Source organism: Chelonus insularis, unplaced genomic scaffold (assembly GCF_013357705.1).
Source record: "Chelonus insularis isolate UGA/USDA-ARS -01 unplaced genomic scaffold, ASM1335770v1 contig_403_pilon, whole genome shotgun sequence".
NCBI lineage: Eukaryota > Metazoa > Arthropoda > Insecta > Hymenoptera > Braconidae > Chelonus > Chelonus insularis.
In genome coordinates this window covers 1-20,842 of record NW_023276560.1, presented here as the reverse complement: position 1 = coordinate 20,842, position 20,842 = coordinate 1, and the positions used below count along the sequence as shown (strand labels likewise).

General features: G+C 30.9%; 7 protein-coding genes across 8 annotated transcripts; 4 read left to right on the top strand and 3 right to left on the bottom strand.

Moving 5' to 3' along the window:
- Positions 1 to 173: 173 nt before the first annotated feature.
- Positions 174 to 1,213, top strand: Spase25 (Signal peptidase complex subunit Spase25). Its single transcript, XM_035086592.1, has 3 exons — positions 174 to 300; positions 415 to 716; positions 793 to 1,213. The coding sequence occupies exons 1-3, from the start codon at positions 283 to 285 to the stop codon at positions 1,034 to 1,036; spliced, it is 564 nt and encodes a 187-aa protein (XP_034942483.1). The 5' UTR covers positions 174 to 282; the 3' UTR covers positions 1,037 to 1,213.
- A 105-nt stretch (positions 1,214 to 1,318) lies between these two features.
- On the bottom strand, positions 1,319 to 5,670 carry SMC3 (structural maintenance of chromosomes 3). Its single transcript, XM_035086591.1, has 4 exons — positions 5,529 to 5,670; positions 5,151 to 5,226; positions 1,632 to 5,025; positions 1,319 to 1,550 (listed from the first exon to the last, which is right to left on the bottom strand). The coding sequence occupies exons 1-4, from the start codon at positions 5,541 to 5,543 to the stop codon at positions 1,424 to 1,426; spliced, it is 3,612 nt and encodes a 1,203-aa protein (XP_034942482.1). The 5' UTR covers positions 5,544 to 5,670; the 3' UTR covers positions 1,319 to 1,423.
- A 465-nt stretch (positions 5,671 to 6,135) lies between these two features.
- On the top strand, positions 6,136 to 7,975 carry Fadd (fas-associated death domain protein). The gene is made up of 5 exons (XM_035086608.1): positions 6,136 to 6,273; positions 6,385 to 6,995; positions 7,374 to 7,553; positions 7,617 to 7,747; positions 7,821 to 7,975. Exons 2-5 carry the CDS (start codon positions 6,629 to 6,631, stop codon positions 7,953 to 7,955), a joined length of 813 nt encoding a protein of 270 aa, XP_034942499.1. The 5' UTR covers positions 6,136 to 6,273; positions 6,385 to 6,628; the 3' UTR covers positions 7,956 to 7,975.
- A 584-nt stretch (positions 7,976 to 8,559) lies between these two features.
- On the bottom strand, positions 8,560 to 14,794 carry LOC118068859 (eukaryotic translation initiation factor 4E-like). Of its 2 annotated transcripts, none has more exons than XM_035086571.1 (4): positions 14,644 to 14,794; positions 9,371 to 9,552; positions 8,943 to 9,260; positions 8,560 to 8,788 (listed from the first exon to the last, which is right to left on the bottom strand). In XM_035086571.1, the coding sequence occupies exons 1-4, from the start codon at positions 14,677 to 14,679 to the stop codon at positions 8,674 to 8,676; spliced, it is 651 nt and encodes a 216-aa protein (XP_034942462.1). In that variant the 5' UTR covers positions 14,680 to 14,794; the 3' UTR covers positions 8,560 to 8,673. The 2 variants fall into 2 exon arrangements, with proteins under 2 accessions (XP_034942462.1, XP_034942461.1); XM_035086570.1 differs by lacking the exon at positions 14,644 to 14,794 and adding an exon at positions 9,882 to 10,026.
- Pof (Painting of fourth) lies at positions 10,462 to 13,556 on the top strand. The gene is made up of 6 exons (XM_035086566.1): positions 10,462 to 10,793; positions 11,019 to 11,636; positions 11,716 to 12,215; positions 12,297 to 12,696; positions 12,785 to 13,093; positions 13,184 to 13,556. Exons 1-6 carry the CDS (start codon positions 10,782 to 10,784, stop codon positions 13,238 to 13,240), a joined length of 1,896 nt encoding a protein of 631 aa, XP_034942457.1. The 5' UTR covers positions 10,462 to 10,781; the 3' UTR covers positions 13,241 to 13,556.
- On the top strand, positions 13,719 to 15,550 carry PCNA (Proliferating cell nuclear antigen). Its single transcript, XM_035086569.1, has 4 exons — positions 13,719 to 14,096; positions 14,233 to 14,398; positions 14,475 to 14,619; positions 15,099 to 15,550. Exons 1-4 carry the CDS (start codon positions 13,876 to 13,878, stop codon positions 15,356 to 15,358), a joined length of 792 nt encoding a protein of 263 aa, XP_034942460.1. The 5' UTR covers positions 13,719 to 13,875; the 3' UTR covers positions 15,359 to 15,550.
- Positions 15,551 to 15,839: 289 nt separating this feature from the next.
- LOC118068857 (zinc finger and BTB domain-containing protein 14) lies at positions 15,840 to 19,795 on the bottom strand. Its single transcript, XM_035086567.1, has 5 exons — positions 19,538 to 19,795; positions 18,705 to 18,946; positions 17,944 to 18,624; positions 17,698 to 17,868; positions 15,840 to 17,184 (listed from the first exon to the last, which is right to left on the bottom strand). Exons 1-5 carry the CDS (start codon positions 19,545 to 19,547, stop codon positions 16,801 to 16,803), a joined length of 1,488 nt encoding a protein of 495 aa, XP_034942458.1. The 5' UTR covers positions 19,548 to 19,795; the 3' UTR covers positions 15,840 to 16,800.
- Positions 19,796 to 20,842: the final 1,047 nt, after the last annotated feature.

Here is a 20,842-nt window from a genome sequence, read left to right as displayed (position 1 = left end):
TTATTCTAAAATATTTTTTTCAAAATTTTTTATTTTTAAAACTTGATAGATAATTATTTTATCACATACTGAGTAATTATTACATCACAATAACTATAATTATTTCATATTTTAGTGGCTGCATAAAATGGCTTTCAAATTTAGTGCTCATATTCTGTTCACATTCCTCCATTTAAAAAGTATGTTATGTCAACAAAAATAATCATGTAAAACTACCTTTAGGTTATTTGCTGATCATTGACGTGTACTTAACCTGTAAGAATAGTAATTATTGTGGTCAAAATGACTTCAAACGAACTGGTAAAGTATTTTTATTAACAAAATATTTCTTATAATCTTTTAAAAAAAATAAATAATAAAATATTAACTTGAAATTGAAAATTATTTTCTCATTACCAAAAATTTTCTCTTTAGGTTAAAATAAACAAATGGGATGGAGCAGCTGTGAAAAATGCTCTAGATGATGCCGTAAAAGAAGTGTTAATTAAGAAGTATAATTATATTCAGAATTTTAAACTTATGGATGTTCGGTTAGGAATAAGTGGTATTGCTGTAGCTGTAGCAGGCAATGCTTTGTGTTGGGATTACTTTTATCCATTCCCAGCATCAAGAAATGTTTTGGTCTTTGGTGTCACTGCTTACTTTATTTTAATAACTATCTTAAATCTTTACACTACATACAAAGAAAAAGGAATTTTTGCAGTAGTTGTTCAAAGGTATATTTGATTTTAATATTCATTAAATTTTTAATTCCAATTTGTTAATAAAAATCATATTATTTTTATTCTGCAGAGATTCAGCTGGATTTGATCCAGATTACATATGGGAAGTTTCATCTTATTTACAAAAATATGATGATAAATACAACTTAATAATGTCAGTTAAAAATGAAGCAACAGGGCAAATGAATGAAACATCAGTCACAAGATCTGTTGCTAATTTTATAGACGTCAATGGTGTCATCGTTCCAGAACTTGTAGAAGCAATGGTTATGAATTTACATGATAGTCTAAATGCCCAAAAGAAAGACAAATAACGAGAAAATAGAAATTAAATTTTTATTAATTTAATTAATCATTGAATTCCTTGTTCATTCATTTTAAGTCTTATGTACAATAATTAATATCATTTTTCGGGTTTTATTGCGTCATTTTTGATGTATTAATTTTAAAAAACAAATGGAATACTTAAAGGACCATATTTTTTGTTAATTCTATTCACACTAAATCCTTATAATTACAAAGAATATATTTAAGTGCTACAATAAAAAATTATATAGATAGTTCTTTTTTAAAAAATTTTCCTTTCGTAGAAGATATACTTTATAATCCATGATTAATATGATGTAATTGTTGATATTTTAGTACATAATAAAGTTCAATAAAAATTAAACAGGTGAATAAAAATAAATATTTATAATTATTTATCCATGAGTCGTGTCATCTTCGACAAAGTCAGCAGCCTCTTCACGAGTTACACACTCTACATGAGATACTTTATTGCGGAATTTTACACCATAAAATTTATTAGCATGTTGCAATAATTCAGGTCTAAAAATAATAAACAATAATAATTATTAATATTTAAGACATTATTATTATTGATAATTTTAAAAAAGTAAGTAGATTTACCTGAAGGTTGTTGTGATAAATTGTGCATCAGCACTTAATTCATGAATCATATCAGCAACAGCTTTCCTGTGCTGAGCATCAAGAGCTTGATCGATTTCATCGAATAAATAGAAAGGAGCAGGATCACATTTTTGAATAGCAAAAATCAAAGCTAAAGCTACTAAAGATTTTTGTCCACCAGATAATTGGTTCATTTCTCTCATTTCAGCACGTTGTCCAGTGAAAGAAACTCGAATGCCTACTCCAATAAATCTATCAGAATCTGCAGCTACAGATGATACATCATCTGTTCCTTCATCTCCATCAGCTGTTCTCATAACTAGTTGTGCATGGCCTGTAGGTACGAGCTTTTTAAACACTTCACTAAAATACTTGCTAACTTGTTTAAAAGTAAACTGAATCGCTTCACATTTTCTTTGCTCCAAAACGTTCATGAGTTCTTTAATTTTTTCATCACCACGATCTAACTCTTCTTTACGCTTTACTAATTTTTCTTTCTGATCACTGAATGATGTAAATTGATCTAAAGCTTTTTTATTAACATGACTATATTTTTTTAATTGATTATTTGCTTTTTCCATTTCTTTAAATAATTGTTTTGTTGACATTGATCCCAGTTTTTCGTAAGCTTCAGGACTAGGCAAAGCTCCGAGTTCTGTAATTTTTTGAGTACATTCAGCGATTTTTTGCTGAAGAATATTCTGCTTACTGGCTAATTTTTCCAAGTCCTTTGCATCAGATTCTATTTTTTCTTGAACTTCTTTCTCTTTAGCTTTCCATTTTTCAACTTCTGCAGCTTCAGCTTTCTGTCTTTTAGATGCTGTAGCAACCTTTTCATTTTGCAATTTAAAATCAGCGCTAACTTTGACCAATCTCTTTTCAATATCAGCTAAATTTGCTTGAGAAGATTCAAGTTGTCTTTGACGATCTTCAACAGAAATTTCTTGAAGAGCTTGAATAACTTCATCTTTACGCCTGTGTAAATTATTAGTCAATAGATTTTCTAATTTATTTTTTTCAGCTTCCAGACGCATTCTCTTGGCAAAAGCTTCCTTATTTTCTTTAGTCAAATTCCTTATTTCATCATTAAGAGTATCAACTTGACGTTGATCAGCAACGGATAATTGAGCCATCAAATCCTGGTGTAACTCACTTTCAAGACCTTCTTTCGTAGCTCTCATTGCTTCTAAGTTAGAGGTACATTGTGCAAGACTCCGTTCTTTAGGAGTCCTGTATCTCTCAATAGCACTCAATTCCTCTTTCATCATGCGTATTTCAGCCTTCATTTTATCATAAATATCTTTAGCTTTACTATTTTTCGTCTCTGTCCGTTGCATTTCAGTGACATAAGTGCTAATGTTCTGATCAGCTTGACGAATTTCATCTCTGAGACCTGATAATTCAGACTCTAAAGCAGTTATTTGATCAGACAATTCAGAACGCATCTTCTGGATTTCTAGACGAGATTTAAGAGTATTAAAGTATCCTCCAGTAAGAGAACCTTTAGAAGAAACTTGATCACCTTCAAGGGTAACACAATCTAAACCCGACTCACGGGCTAAATTTGTGGCTACTTCAAGACTACGACAGATGAGAGTTTTTCCAAAAATATATCTCATAGCTCGATCGAACTTAGCATCATAATTAAGTTTAGAAATCATAGCAATTGCATCATTGGTCTGTGGATAATTAATAGCTTTTACATGAAGACGATTTAAAGGCATGAAAGTAACTTCCCCAGGAAGTCGTTGATTGTTCATCTCTTTCAAAATTTTTGTACCAAATTTATCAGTCTCTACAATGTGGTGAAACAATCGATTACCAGCTGTTACTTCTACAGCCATATAAATATCCTTTTCACAATTAAAATTTTCAATTACTGGTCCATAATAAAGATCCACTTCTGCTGCCATTTCTGGACGTTCACGAAATGTATCTAGAACTTTACGAACACTGTCTCGCCCATTTAAAATAGGCTTACCTGCCATAGAACGTAGACTTTGATCTGCTTTAGCTAAATCTTCCTTAAGACCAGATAAATTTAGCTGTAGAACACTTTCTTTTCTGTATTGTTCTTTTCTCGTAGCTTGACATTGGTCTTTTAACTTAGTCAATTCATACAATTGTTTATTATGCTCATCAATTGAAGCTCGTTGTTTTTCCATTTCTCTAGTGGCTTCTTCAATTTTCTTCTCTAAATCTTTTTGCTTCTTGGCATCTTTTTCCAAATCTTCTTTGATTTTTCTCTGATGTTCTTCTTTGTCTTTTATCTGTTTATTTAACTGTTTCAATTCATTTTGAATCCATCGATCTCGATCATCTTTATTAGTGAACTGACTGCCACGACCTTGTTTAGCATAAAGCTGTTTTCTCTTTTGCTCTTTTAATCCTAATAATCTTGTGTATTCTTCTTCTCTGCGTTTCATTTCTTCGTATTCAGGTTTTATTTTCTCAAGATCTTGCTCCCGAAGAGCAATTGTTGCTTTCAATTTCTCCAATTCCTGTTCTGCTCTCTTTCTACTGTCATTATCACCGGTTACTTCTTCTCGTAAATCTGTTATTGTCAAACCAAGCTTAGTCTTCTCTTTAAGGAGCTGTTGTTGTTCAGCACTTAAGGTATCACGTTCTTCTTTGGCAGACTGAAGATCTTTTTTAGCCTCCTTCAGACGTTTTGTCGCTGCTCGAACTTGCTCTTGGGCAGATTTGACCTCTTTTCCAAGTCTTGCCTGCTCTGCTCCACTGTTAGCACGAGAAGCTTCCAATTCTTCTAACTTTCTTTTATTTTCTTTCAATTCTCGCTCATGAATTGTATACTCTAAACACCTTCTTTGCTTATCCCATCGTTGATATTCTCTCAATTCTTCCTTTTCTTCTTCCAATGTTTGTAATCTTTCTTCAATTGTCCGAAGAAAATCTTCAATTTTTTCCAACTTCCCTTCGGTTTCTTTAAGAATAGCTTTTGATTCTTCACGTCGATCATCATACACTCGTGTTCCAGCAACTTCTCTCAATAGTTTAAGTCGCTGAGAATCTGGAGCAGTAGCCATTTGATTAATTTTTCCCTGCTTAACAATGTAATAAGGATTAGATCTTGAAAATCCAGCTGATTCTAGAAGATTCATCACATCACTTCTGGTAACATTTTTCTTGTTAAGAAAATACTGATCTTTTTTGGAGCCAATAACTCTTCGTAAATAAACTTCATCTTTGTCGATTGGTAATCGTCCGTCAGAATTATCAAAGATAATTTCCACGTGAGCTGATATTACTCGTGGTCCTGTACCTTCATGAAGAAGTCCTTGACGTTGGTCAGGTCTCAAGTGGGAAAATTCGTCACTGAGAACAAACTGGATGGCGTAGAAAAAGTTACTCTTTCCTGAACCATTTCTGCCAACTGAAATAAATATTCAATTGTTTGTCTTAAATAATTTTGATACTTAAATTAATACTATTAAAAAAGAATATAAAATAATTGTTACTCCAAAATATTATGATTATTTATTAACAATTGGTGCTTACCGACAACATTGTGTCGAGGGTCAAAAGGTTCTACAACAGTTTGCTCTCTGTAAGACTTAAAGCCTTGAATAATCACCTACAAAATAAAAATTATTGCTAATTATTCATGCTTTTTTGCATAATAACAATGAATGTTGACATAAAAATTATGCAGTAATTGACGCTCATAAATGACGACGTAAATGATACGAATTTCGGAGTACAAATTTTAGATTAAAATTGTTTACTAAATTTAGAGTATCAACATAAATATTTAAATATCAGGCAATAAATAAGAACATTAATCCAACAATGAAAGCTTTTGAGCGCGTCTTTTTGGCGGATTATTAACCTCCGAGTCAATTCTGTTTGTTTATAAACTATAAAATTTTAAATTACCTGTTTAATATACATTGTCAAATATTTATACTAAATAAGCATTTTTTCTTTAATATCTAAGTATCTTCTACTCAATACAAAACGTTTGTTTCACTGATCTGCTCCGAATATTGTGGTTGTTATTTAGTGGCAGGTAGACATATTGGTATAATGCAAATGCTTGGGGTTATAAGATTAGGCGGGAGAACAGAAATATGGCTTCCGTTTTCACACGTATTTATTTACGTATCATATAAAAATTAAAAATAATCCCAGAAAATTGAAGGATAATTATTCATCCGTAATTAAAAACCTCCAATAAATTTTATCTATTCAAAACAAGGAAATTAAATAATTTCTTTATCAATATTCAATTTGTACCATGAATTGATAAGGTCCAATAACATATCAACAGGAAGGTTTTTTTGTTATTCCGCTAGATGGCGTGGAAAGAGTATATTAAGAGCGGGAAATATTGAAATTTTTTTCATGTTACAAAATTAAAGCGATAGCACTAAAATACATTGAAAATGGTCTAAATAAAATATTAAGAAGAGTAGAATAATTTTTTTATGAAATAAAAAAAATTATTTCAATCATCCAATCATCAAAAAAATCGTTTTACCTTCTGAAACATTTGATTCGGTATATAACCTCAAATTTTGAAGTTTTTTTAATTCCGTCCAATTTTGAAGAATATTCGATTTTAAAGTCAATAAAATATGAAAAAAAAAATCATCTTTGCGGTCGCCAATTGTGTATCCAGGTATTAATGAAAATAATTGTCCATATTACTTTTCATGGACAGTCTAGTGTACTGTTCATTTTATGTCGAAGTGATATAAAATTTATTTCTAAAAATGTATAAATATTTCAGCTGGTAACTGTAAAATCATTTATAAAACAAGATCAACTCGATTAAAAAGTATGCGTTATAATTTTAAACTGATATACCAATTTTGTTTGTTCAAATCTCCAACATCTGCAAGATTGGCGCCAAGACCTTTGGTACATTAAAAGGAAGATTGCTTTCTATCACAACAATTTATCATTCGGGGAATCCTGTTGTTTTAATGAGTTCAATGATGTTATAAAGAAAAGATAAAAAAAAAGTATCTACGATGACGGTGGATATGCATTACTTTTCTCTTTACGAAAATTACCAAGAAAAATACAACCAATTGAAGCAAAAGTTTATAGAAATTGCGAGTTTGCACATAAATGCGGCTAATTTGCAGAATTTAAAACAATTTTATGACAGTGTAATAAATTCGAAACGTGCTTCCGATAATATTAAAGATTTACTAGATTTGATAAAAATTTTAGAGAAACGTTTAGAGTTATCATATAATAAAATAGAGGCCTTCAAATATATAGCATCGACGTTTGTTAAAGATCCAGTGCTTGATGTAGCAATTAAAGAGTATGAATTACAATTAGAAAATCAACGAAAATTACCACCTTTAAATGTATATAAATGCAAAAGTGGTGAGTACTTGTGTGGACAAAATGAAGAAAATTCTATTGTAGTTATAAACATAAATCCTTCAGAGGAATCACCAATTGATTCTGAAGTATCAAATTTATTAACTTCTAATGCACTTCACCATCATTTACAACCATCAGCTGAAATATTATTTGATAACAGAGATTGTGATCAAGTAATTAGTTTACAACCTTCTGCTCCAAACATTAATAGACCTAGCTTTATGCATTATTTTAATATTAATATTACAAATAATTTCTATTCGTTAAATAGATTTACTATTAACTCGTGCAGTAAATACTTTTTTTTTCGGGAAATAATGGTGTTGGTTGTTATAATTGTTTGCTTGACACTTATTAAAATTACTCTGAAACCATCAGTGTCACCAATATCTTCAGTATCACCGTCAACATCCATAGAGGATGATTCTGGATTCACTGCTGCTAGTCAGATAGTTTTGTTAAATAGTCCTACTACATTTCAATCGACTCATCAGCCACCTCAGCAGGTATCAAGAGGTCCACAACAATCCAGTCAACCGACAGCCTTTCAGTCTGAAGGTATTAATCATAATTAGCTTCATAAACTATCACATCATATTATTAATTTATCACAATCCCTAGTCTTCCAGTATCTCAGTGAAAATTTGGGTAGAAGTTGGCGAGACTTGGCGAGGTTTCTGGATGTCAAGGAAGCAGAAATTGATTCTATAGATCTTAAAACCCATTATGATTATAAGAACAGGGCTCTGGAGGTTGAAAGAATTTAAAATAATAAATTTATTGAATAAATTTGATTGACAAATATTTAGTTTAATTGTTTTTCAGGCATTGGAGATATTTAGAAGACGATGTGATCCTTGCAATTGGAAAAAGAAATTGATAAAATCGTTAGAAATTATACGGCGTAGAGATCTCGCTGAACATGTAACTGATATGATTTTACAGGGTAATAATAATTAAAGGAAATTTTAAATATAAAATATCTTCGTTTATGTTCAAGACTATAAAAAAAATATATTCACTCGAATCTGTGAAAACATGAATGTATTTTTATATTATCAACTTTTATACATTTTGCCTAAACCGTACTATCTTACTAATTAATATTACAGTGAATATGAATGAAATTAATTGAAATTACTTGTAAAAAAAAAAAATTATTGTTTCAACATTCATATCGGAAATATTTATTGACAATGAAATTGTATAGGAAAAAAAATAATAATGTTAACAAATACCGCTCTATTTTTCTCATTTTCTCTTATTTATAAATTTAAATTGTTAACATCAAGCATAAATATAAACCTTATTTTAATTATTTACTACTAATATTAAAATTATCCTTAAATTATGATTACGATAGTTATTATGAATAGTTTAATTTTATTATAATTTCTTATCATTTATATTTTTATATTAATTATATTTATATCTATTTGATTTTTGTTTGTTATAAACTTAAATTTTTTAACAAACAATTATTAGGAGCATAATATTATTCGAAGACTTTATTTGCAAATGCTGTAATTGATTTTCATGATTTTTTTATTTAATTTTTACTAAATTTTTGAATTTTTTTTCCTTTTATATTATTAATTATTTGAATAAACTTCATATAAAAGCGAAATGATCGATTTTAAATAAGAAAGTTGATTTAATTCCAAACTAATTAAAATAATTAAACTGTAAAAGTATTTCTCGTCACGCTTCCGGCTTTCACCATTACGTCTTTGTGAACTTGATATCCTAGTTGTGTTTTAGGATGAATTTTCATTCTCTCTCTTAATTTTCGTCTGAAAATACATACAATGTTCAATAAGATAATTTGATTACGATTACATAACTGAAAAAAATCAAGAATTAAATGTTCCAAATATTCAAGACTTCATGACTATCAATAATTTTAGTCTCTTGAAATGTCATTTAAATCAAATTCTAAAAATTTACCCAATTTCCATAACACTTTGTGTCCTCTTAGAATCAGCAGTCCAAATACCAAGTTTGTCTGATTTAGATCGTACATTTACTACTGCACCACAGATATCATCAGAATATTCATTAAAAGCTTCTCCAATCATGCACAACAAAATTTCTAACCAGAGATGATCGAGATCAATATTTCGTTGCTTTTTATCCAAAGTCAAAAGCCATCGACCTCCATTTTTGTTGGCTTCATCTTCCCACATAGGTCTGATTCCACGTTTGAACATGCTGTAGTCGCATCCTACTCTCAATTCTGATGCTGATTTGATATGATTGTATAAGCTGAAATCGAAGATATGAAATTAAGCATGATTTATCAGTTGATGCATTGCACATGAATCTTAATAGAAAGGTTAATATAAGATTATTAGTGTATTATATATCAATTTTACCTCCAGAAATCTTCAGCTGTATCAAAACTAGTGATTTCCCTTTGACTTTCTTCCCATGTTTTCTGTTTATCGGGTTCGTAATACCAAAGAGTCCACGTGTGCTGTAGAGGATGTTTAATCAGCAATTCTGGTGGATATTCTTCAGGATTTGTTGATGAGTCCTGCTCTTTTCTTTCAACTTCCTGTAACAACACACCCATTGGTTTTCTCTTTTTATAACAGTAAAAATTTAAGAAGGTTTTAAAATAAGAAAAATGATAAACAGGCTGTTGAGAAATAGAGTATCAATTTACTGAAGACTAAGTGAAATTCGAAAAAGAGGTTATGGCCATTTAGAGAGACAAGCAGGGCAGTAATGCATGGGGCGAAAGGGAGAGCCATCAATCGTCTATCCAGATGTCTAAATTTCTTACATTTCAACCGGTAAACTGAATAAATTTATGTAAAATAAATCAATAGTTTATTAGAAAATAATTTAATTAATTTAATTAATAACTTATATTTAATTTACCTCAATTTCTTCAGTATTATTAGTTGCCATATCACGAGATAATATACACGCACGATGAGAATATTTGCTAAATGTGGATCTCGAACAGTGGAGACATCTTCGATCAAAAATTAACATTAGTCATCATGTCTCCACCCGTCCCTATTTGGATCATGAATTTTGTCTTCATAATAAAACATTGTCTTACTCCAGTAAAAATAAATAAATCATAACCGAAAAGTGAGAAAAATATGAATTATATAATACTAATAATTAACAATTTAACCTAAAATTTATAATTACGCACAAATTAATATTTTTCATAAAATAAAACACTCTAACTGTTCTATAAAAGTATAGACATTCAGTATAAAAAATATAAATATTTAATTTAATATGCTCTAGTAATGAATGATTAATAATCCAACAATTGTTTAAATATCTAACTGTTGATGTTGTTTGCCAAAGTGTTTTAGTAATTAATCAAATAAAATTCTATTAACATTTTTAATTTCGCAGTTTATACTTTACATTCGTTCTCAATCAATAATATCATTATAATTATCTGTGATATTATTTTTATTTTATCGATATTCATTGTTTCATCAATTCAAATAAAAATAAATATTTTTCTAAAAAAAAAAAAAAAAAGTACGTTCAAGGTGAACGTTTTCATACAGTAAACACGAGTGGATTTCAAAGTTGTCACCCATTATATTCAAGTTTGTTACCCCCAAAAATGTGACAAAATCTTACCCCTATTGTAAACATAATTGAGGGTTGGTACTACTGAAATACGCGTTATGTTGGAAAAGTGTCGAATATAGCAATTTACCCTTGTGTCTTTACGCTAGTAAATAGAAAAATAACACATTAAATGCTGATTTTGATTCAACGAATTCTTCCACTTATTTAGGCGTCATGAATAAAACGGTAATATTAAATAATATAATCATTTAATTTAATTAAAAATGCATGTAGTGAAGTTCAAATGAGTAGTTTAGTTTAGTACAGAGGTTAGATTTCTTAAATGATGCTTTCTAAAATGTCCCAATATAGTTAAAGATAGAAAACCTGTTTTGGAGCATGTTTACCTGAGATACTTTATTTTCAGAATTCTATTGTTATTTATTTTTCTAATAGCTGTTTCTCTTTCAGACATCTGAAGAGAATGGTGAGGTGAAGAGAACAATAAACAAACAAGATGCTCCAACTTACAGCTATGAAAATAGTTTTGCTTCATACTACCCAAACTCTACCTCGCCTTCGGTGGCTAGTCAACCACTTCCCGGGCAACCTCCTTTGCCTCCAATGCCTCCACCACCTGGAGCACTACCTCCATTACCTCATGTATTCCCAGCGATGCCACAGGTTTCACAAATTCAATCTTGGGCTCATCCACCTTGGCAATGGATAGCACCTCAAGCTACTGCTTTAGCTCCTCAAACACCACGTGATATTACGAGTACTTCTACCAGAGGAAATTACACTCGACGAGATAGATTCAATCATAATAGAAATAATGTTTATCCCCAGAGAGGGAATTTTCATCGAAAAAATAGAAGACCCAGGTTCGATCAGCCTCATGCTTTCGATCCAACTGCTTATTTTGGACAAACTTTGACTGGTGGAATTAGTATTGATTGGCAGAGAACAGGGTTTCCTGCAACACAGGCTGATGCTCTCAACCATATGTCTATTGCTATTGCTAATCAAGCAGCTAGTGGGACCAATGTAGAGAAACAAGAGGGTGACCAAGATATAAAGATAGTTTCGGTATGTTATATTGTTGAAACTAATAATTAAAAGACATGTTTAATAAATAAAATAATTGGAATGTTCTTGAAAATTATAGGAAGTAGGAGTAAAGAAAACAAAGCAAAGGAAACCAATGTCTCAGAATTATCCAAGTAGACCATGGAATCTTGAAGACGCTCAAAGTGCATTAAAAGTAGAAAATGAGTACAATAAAACAGTTAGAGCACAGAGTTTAATAATAAAATTCCCAGATCCCGATTTAAATAAAGACATTGTTCGAGAATTTCATTCAGGCATTCAGAATATACATTTCCAAAGTCCCAGTGGACCTCGGTATTGTTTTATTCAAATGGCGGAAGATGTTAATATAGACGAGGCAATCAAAGAATTGGAAAAAATCCCATTTGGCGTTGGGCATCTTAAAGTTGAGAAGAAGTCTCTTAGGGATGAAGACTATCCTTCTCCAGAGGAGATTGACCCTTATACGTTATATGTTGGAAACTTGCCAGAATCAGTGAATGTCAATGAAGTCAAAAGTAAATTTCCAACTGCTAGTAGAGTGGATGTTGGATATGCTCAAAAAATGAGAAATACTCGGTATGCTTCAAACAATAGTTTTATAATATATTCTGAAATTAATCGGAGCACTAATTTTTATTCAAAAAATATTTTTTTTAGATATGCCTTTATTCGCTACACCTCCGTAGAAGAATCCATAGCGGCCTATAAGAAAGCACATGATTTAATGTGGGACACCAGAAGTATAATAGTAAGATTTAGACGACAAAGAGGTAACACATGTCTTCCTGGTGAATCAAAAAATAATGCCAAAAAGGTTAAAGAAGAGCCCAATGATGCTAATGTTAAGAAAGAAGTCGCTGCAACATGTAATGGCGATCAGAAATCAAACCAAGAAAATAATAAAAATGACGATGAAGAGCAAAAGATTCAAAGCATGCCAGTCAATAGAACAGAAAATAGTTCGGCATTGGCTAACGATTCAAGGTTTAATGTAGAAAACCCACCAACATCAGTTAAATCTACAGAAACGTCTCAACAACCACAACAGCAACCTTGGGTAAATATAAAATTAATTAATTCTACCATAACATTTCTAGTTTATTTTCAAATTGTTTGTTTATTATAATACTGATGTCATGAAATAGACTTCACCGTCACCTCAGTTACCGTCAGCCGCAGAAGGATCTCCGGCACCGCCTATTAATAATACTGAAGAGACAGTGATGATTACAACGATCAAAGAAGAACCTGAAGATTATGATGAAATGGAAATGTCTTATATGCCGATGGATGATGATGACGATGACGATGATGAGCCAGATGAATTGGACGAGTCAAATGACGAGATTGATGATAATGACAATGAAGCTGATGAAGGAGACGATCAGGAGGGTTCTATTGATTCTAATGTCCAAAATCGACGGAACGATGAAAGAAATTCTGATACTCCTGATGTAAGTTATTTAATCAAATAATTTTATGTGGTAGCTTCTTTTTTATTTAATTTATAATCATAATAATCTTTTATTAATTGTTATTTTTAGCATCTAGATCAGATGTTCAATGAACTAGAAAACATAGTAGGAGATATTGAACTCTGAGCAACCTGAATGTGAAAAAATCGAATGTGTGAACTGTGAATGCAACCATGATTGACTTCCTAATAAAATGAATGTGTAAATATTTTCCATTGTATAGGATTATATATATATATATATAAAGTTACGACTTCGATTTTTATTTAAGATTTTTTGAATTTCTAAGAGTATCAAGTGATTAAACAGTGAGAACCGATGATTAAGATAGTATTATATTGTCATGTAATTTGATCCTATTTTGGGATTGAAAAAATCAAAATCGTGATTCAGAATGTATTAATTATACTGGCTATCATTAAAACTAACTTTTTTATTTTAATTAATTTGTACTGTTTTTATTATTTATTCAAAATCTCTCCAAAGTTCAATAATTTTTATATCATTTTGCAATTAAATATCGCGCCATTAATTTTTCGTAGCACTCTTGAGGATGAAAGTAGAACTAAAATTATTATGGCGGCAATAAAACGCGGGAGATTGCAGAAATTATAATAAATCCACACGAGAATAATAACCTTGTTTCCTAACGCGATCGTACGCCGGTTGCTTTGTTGAGTTGTCTTCCAAGTATTCTTGCTAATATTGCAAGTATTAATTTACAAATCTTATCACAAGTGAAATATAAACAGTAATTCAAGATGTTTGAAGCAAGATTGGTACAAAGTGCGATCCTGAAGAAGGTTTTGGACGCAATAAAAGACTTGTTAACAGAAGCATCCTTCGAATGTTCCGATTCAGGGATTCAAGTTCAAGCCATGGACAATGCTCACGTTTCCTTGGTCTCCTTGAACTTGAGAAGCGATGGCTTTGATAAATTTCGATGTGATAGAAATCTTTCCATGGGAATGAGTATTCAAACGTAAGAATAATTATATTAAATTTTTAAGGTTAAACCTTGAGAATTTATTACAAAAGTCATTTTGTCAATTTATCATGAAATAAATCAATAATTGGACAAATAGGAAAAATGATTTCGTTATTTTGATGATTTCTAGCATGGCAAAGGTTTTGAAAGGTGCTGGAAGTGAAGATACAGTAACTCTCAGAGCTGCTGATAATCCAGATACAGTAACTTTCATCTTCGAATCATCTGGCAAAGAAAGATTAGCTGAATATGAAATGAAGCTTATTAATATGGACCAAGAACACCTTGGAATTCCGGTAAAATCCTTTCCAATGAACCAGTAATTCAATTCAAACTCCAACTAACAATTTGATTTCTAAATAATCAATACAGGAAACTACCTATTCATGTGTAATAAAGATGCCATCAGCAGAATTTGCAAAAATCGTTCGAGATTTGTCCCAATTTGGAGAAACAGTTGCCATTGCATGTACCAAGGAAGGAATCAAATTTTCAGCTTCAGGAGATTACGGAAATGGTAATAAAAATGTATTTTTCTTACCTGTAAAGTATAGACAGTCTTCTTCAACGTAAGCATTGTGGTAGATCAAGAACTTCTTTCACTTACTTACTCTTCAGTTAGACTGAACTATTTAGACTGATCGAAGCTAATATTGAATGAATAGTTTCTTACACAGGAACCGCGTATTTAGATTGTTTACATTTATTAACTTAACCCTGATGGTAAACAAAATCTTATAAATTTAATTTAACCGTTAAATCAAAATTAATTTTTGGAAGCAAGTATTAACTTAAATTCAAAATGAATTAAAAGAAAATATTCAACAGTAATTAATACACTGAAACATAACTTGGCAATGGTTAATTAATTTACTGTTTAATATATTGAGTTGAAAATGTAAATCAACCTTTGCACATTTTTACAAACTCAAATTAATTTTAGATTAATGAAAGATTTATTAATTTATTATAATATTTTTGCTTTATAAATTATAGCAAGCGTGAAGTTGGCACAGACAGCAGACGATTCAGACCCTGACGTAGCAGTTGTTATTGAAATGCAAGAATCTGTCAAACAATCATTCTCCTGTCGTTACTTGAATAGTTTTGTAAAAGCTACACCCCTCTGCAGCCAAGTTGTTTTATCATTATCAGGTGACGTACCTTTGGTTGTTGAATATAAAATCGGAGACATTGGTCACATCAGGTATTACTTAGCACCGAAAATTGACGAAGAAGAAGACAATGCTAATTAAAATAACGTGCTTTGCATTATCCGATAAAAATAGTATTAACTTTTTATATTATGCATGTGAGGATCAATTTTTTTGAAAGAGAATATGAACTTTTTCTAGTATGTACCTATGATGATAAAGTGCCTTAATGAAATAATAAACTGTAAAAGGGAGCGGATGAAAAATAATAAAATAATTAATAATAGTAAACTGTATATTTTTGAAGATAATATATTATTCAAATTTTACATTTAAAAGTTTATTTGGCTTGTCACAGTTAGCGTTATGTAGAATTGACACTAATGTTTGTAGCAAGGTGACACGCTTCACGATTAATAAGATAAATTGGATCGTATTGGTACGAATTCATTTTTTTTAATTTCATTATTATCGCTCTGTCGCCTGTGACTATTTTTTTGTTTTTTTTTTCTCTTCGATAGACTCACGTTCTTTGAATTTTTGTATTTGTAATATGTAAGATCTGAATATATCTTTGATCGATTTTTTAATGAAAGAACTGGTTTTTAGTTATTATCCCTGTTTATAACTAGTCTAATCGAAAATTTTTAAATTTGTTCCATTAAAATGTTACCTCAACTCCTCATTCTATGTTTCAATATATAGGCTACTTTAATATAAAAATACATAATTAACTTACAATCTAAAGGAATAAGTTTGTTTGGCTATTGCAGACTTGAAATAGCCATGAATTATTAAGATTTATTTTCGATTTTTCATTTCTTTCAGTAATTTATTACGTTGAGTTTCTTGTTTTATTAATTTACGATTTAAATTATTGATAGAATAAAAATACGGAATTATATATTACAAAATGCAAGAAGGAAAGTTTTATCTTCTTACATTCAAAGCTAAAAGCTATTATGTAAATCATTCATTGTCTCATTTTATCAATCATCGTTTTATCATTTTCTTTTATTTCATACATACTCTGAAATACTCGATTTACGCTAATGAATGAGAGTAAAATCTTTGGTATTTAAACAGTATTTTGGACAGTAATTGATGAGATAGTTCTTTTTTTTTTTTCTTTTTTTTTGATGATGAGTAAATCAAAAAAATTACTTTGGCAATATCAGTCAGCCTCTTTGGTTTTTAATATGTTTATATTACTCATTTGTTCAACAAAATGAATGATTATTAAAATTCTTTATAGTTATACTATAACTCTCAACGTTTTTTAATAAAAAAGAGGCAAGAAATGGATTAAAATCGAACATCGTCTTGTACATATCATAATAATTCATTCAGATCACTGAGATTATTTAAAAAATAACTTTAAAAAACTAATAGTTATAACAAATTATCAATATTAATCTCCTGATTATATTCTATATATTTATATATGCTAAATATATAAGTATATATCATATCCATGCGATCACTGCCATGCTATTGAGCTTTTCATTCTTATTTTTAATTTTAAACGAAAAGTACGAAATTGTTTAGGCATTTTTACTGCCATTACTGCCATAAAGACTCGGATGTACAAATTTATCGTGTAGTGTTCGCAAATGCCTTAAAAGATTACTTTTTACATTAAAACCTTTTTTACAGTATGAACAGAGAAATGGCTTTTCTCCTGTATGTGTCCGTTGATGGATCACCATTGATGCGTGACTCGGAAATACTTTTTGACAGATGTTGCAGAGTTTTTGGTGGTTATGGACTCGTTTTGGTTTTGGTGGTGCTGAGTTATTCATCAATGCCAATTGTTCTTCTGTGTGCTCTGTTTGAATGTGTCGGACCCATTCTTGAGGAGTTGGATATGTGTTGCCGCAAAGATCACATTTTAAAGGTGGAAAGTCTTTGTTGTCGTCTTCGTCATCCTGTAATTATTATAATATTACTACACATTCCTTTCTTGCTTTTATTATACAATTAACTTCATACTAAAGCAATGCCTTTATTATATGAAATAATTTTCAAGAATAATATGCCCCAAAATATTTTTATTCTTTGAAATATAATTTTTGTAACTAAAAAAAAAACGATTCAGCAGTCAATGAAACTTCTTTTAATTTAGAACTTCTCAAAGTTTTCATTAGTTCTAAGAAATAAAAGGACTTCAGAAGTTCTTTTTTATATAAAAATCTCATTTGATTTCTATTAAGCTTTCCTTCAAAGATAACTTTTTAATTACTTAAAATCGATGTATTATTAAAGTTTTTATCGGAATTTATTTCGTATTTTATGCAATATCAATAATTAACGATAAAAAGAAGTATTTTATCCAATCTACCTTATTATAATTAAAACTTGATAAGAAACTAGTTATGTTGTATCATTAACATGCTGTTATGATAAAAGAAAATGATTAAAATAATAAACTTAAAACTTACCTTGCGTTTTCTTCGTCGATTTTCCGTCATATCCGCATGTGTAAATTCAATGTGCTTTACCCAATCGGATGGACGATTAAAGGTTTGACTACACATGTCACAAGTTAAAGGTGTATATTCTTCTTCTTCCTCCTCTAAATCTCCATCTTCATCCGCACTATGAACTATTTCCTTTAAGAATAAATAAAAATATAAATTTAAAGAATATTTAAAGAAATATTAAATGCAGTAATATAAAAAACATACGGGTTTAATATCAATTTCGTGATCTATCGTTAATGATTCAGTAGGATCCATAGACTCTTCCCAATCAACAGGTTCGTCCTTAACTAGAAGATCCAGATTCAATTCTCCTTCACTTGTATCACTTTTAGACTTGGTAGACTCTGCCTCACTGTTACTTAATTTCTTCCTCTTTCCATAAAGCTCAACATTCTCTTTGTTTTTACCTTGATCATTACTCTTGGTTTCATCCATTTTTTTAGGTTCTGGAGTTTCAACAAACTTTTCGCCAACTTTCTCAGTAATTTTCTTTTCTATCACTTTATGTGCTGGTACGGACGGTGTTGATGGAATTGTTGTCATCGTCGTCGTGGGGGTCATCTGAGAAACTGGAATTTGCATGGGCTGAGGTGTATGAGCAGGTTCTGGCGTCATTTTATCAGTAGGAGGTTGAAGTAATTTTATCTTCTGTATTTGTCCTGGTATAGGCTGTTGTTCTCTTTTATCTCGTTCTACTTTTTGATTATTAGACTGGATATTTTCTTTTTTGCTCGTTGAGTTTGATCTCCACAAACCACGAACTCTTAAGATGTCTCCAGCTTTCAAAACTCCTTCTAATTGATCATTAGTGACAGTTGCTTCTCCACTGTACATATACTGGATTAATATTTTTAATGTACGATATCCAATTTCAGTTGGAAGAACCTGGAAGAAATGATTTTCATTAGAGACATTCATTATTTTTAAATTGATTTATTTAAAATTATAAATAATTAATTTCCTACCACAATTATTGGAGAGTTGGTGTTGGCTCCGAAATGACAGGTTTGAAAAATGTGACTTAAATATGAGGAACAAGCAGCGAGAACAAAACGATGAGCAGCAATGTGACGACCGCAAGAAGTTGCCAGCAAAACATCAGCAAATGATTCTGAATGAAGGAGAGTTGCAACTGAACTATGAAGATGAGCTCCATAGCTATGCCATTTTAGTTGATAATTTTCTGATGCGGCAATTGCCATTTTTTCTGTAAAAAAAAAAATCGTCGTTAGTGTGGTGTTAGAAAATAAATCTTTAACATTGATTATAAATACATGAACGAGAACGAAAAAGAGATTGTTGATAATCGTAATAACTAATTATATCATTCTCTTTCATCAGAAAAAAATCCCAAGCGATTATCGACCGTAAAACGTATTCCCTCCGGGGACAAGACTACGAGCTCAACCGTCTCTATTGTTTCCCGATCGATCCCATGCACGTTTCGAACGCTATCATCACTTGTCTATCTTCTTCTTATCCAATGTATTTCCGCAATGACTTTTAACACGAACAGTTGTCTACATTATTCTTCATTATCATTCATAAACTTCCTAACTCTTTTTGTAAAACTATCTCATTAATTCCACTTAATTATTGCATAATATTACAGCAGATTGTGATGTAAATAAACCTTTTGATCGACGAGATAATTTAACAAATTAACACTATATTCCATCAATATGTCACGTCTAAAAAAATGTTTTTTATTACTTCATTAGTACACTTTTACACATCATGAGGCATAACAAAAAAAGAATAACACAAAAAAATAATCATAAGTACTCATAAGTAATACCTGACGACATTGTCGAATGATTGTTGACTGTTTTGACGTGATCTTGGAGATTTTCTTGATTTAAATGATCACCGGTTGACAAATCACTTGATAGATTGATTGAAAAAATTTTTAAAGTCGAAATCTCGACGTAACTGAACAAAACAACGAATAATATTTAGCTCACGCGTTCGTGTTTTGAATGGCGCGTTACGGACGGGGTACGGGGCAGATATGAGCATCGAACCACGGCGTAGGGGCCTAAAAATCGATATTTCGGTCTTTGCTCCATCCTCCGGGTGTGCGGTGCGGTTCGTTCGGGAAGGTAGGGTGCCCCCCTGTTCATCATCGATTTTCTCTAGCTACCAATCGCACGCATCCATTTATCGCATCGATCGGTTGAGCTGATTTCAGCGTTTGCGTCTCCCATCAGCTCCCTCTCTTTTATTCTTCCCGTGTTTCTCCGTCTCACTTGAACCTTTTGGTGATGCTTTCTCCTTTCTTCATTATTCCCAGCCACCTCACCCTCGAGACTTAATCCCCCAACCTCCCTCGCGCCTATAGTTTTCTCATCATCTCTCTCACCCGTTTTCCCGCCCGTATTCTCTGATACAGCAATCCACACTCGGCGTCTCCATCTAAATTGTTCGAATATGCAACAGGAAATGCCATGGATTCTATTATAGGTAGGAAAAAAGACTTTTTTGATGAATAGCTAATGATTATTTACAGTCAACTATATATTTCTTTTTGAGGTTTGTAGGTTATAAAATGATTAGGTTAATCGATTTTCATGGATATGACTGCATTGCGACAATAACCTCGTTTTCTTTTTGAACAAAGGGTGTTTTACAAGATATAGAAAGTGGCGCGAAGGACGCCATAACGTTTTTTATCCATTTTTATTTGTTTAACGATTTATTGTTTAGTTTGAATTAATGTAGATTGTAATAAAATCTACTTATATTGACCTCAGATGTCTCATTAAATCCAGTAGATTCAATTAAAGGGATCAGAATCGCTGTCGCCAGTATGAAATGTATATTAGAATCTTGGATCGAAGTATTTATTCCCACGTGATTTTTAAATGTCCATTATAACCTTTTGATTCAGCTTTTTATCTTCACCATCATACATGTGTTGTGATTTGTAATCATTCTAAAGGGAAGATGTTGATGATTGAATTAAATTTTAGTGTGTACTTACACAATTTCATATGATCTATCAAGTTTAAATGTTTTACAAAACGTAAGATCACGTGGTGATGATATTATTCGCAAAAAGAAAACATTTTCATTCAGATGGCACCACTGATCCCATTTACCT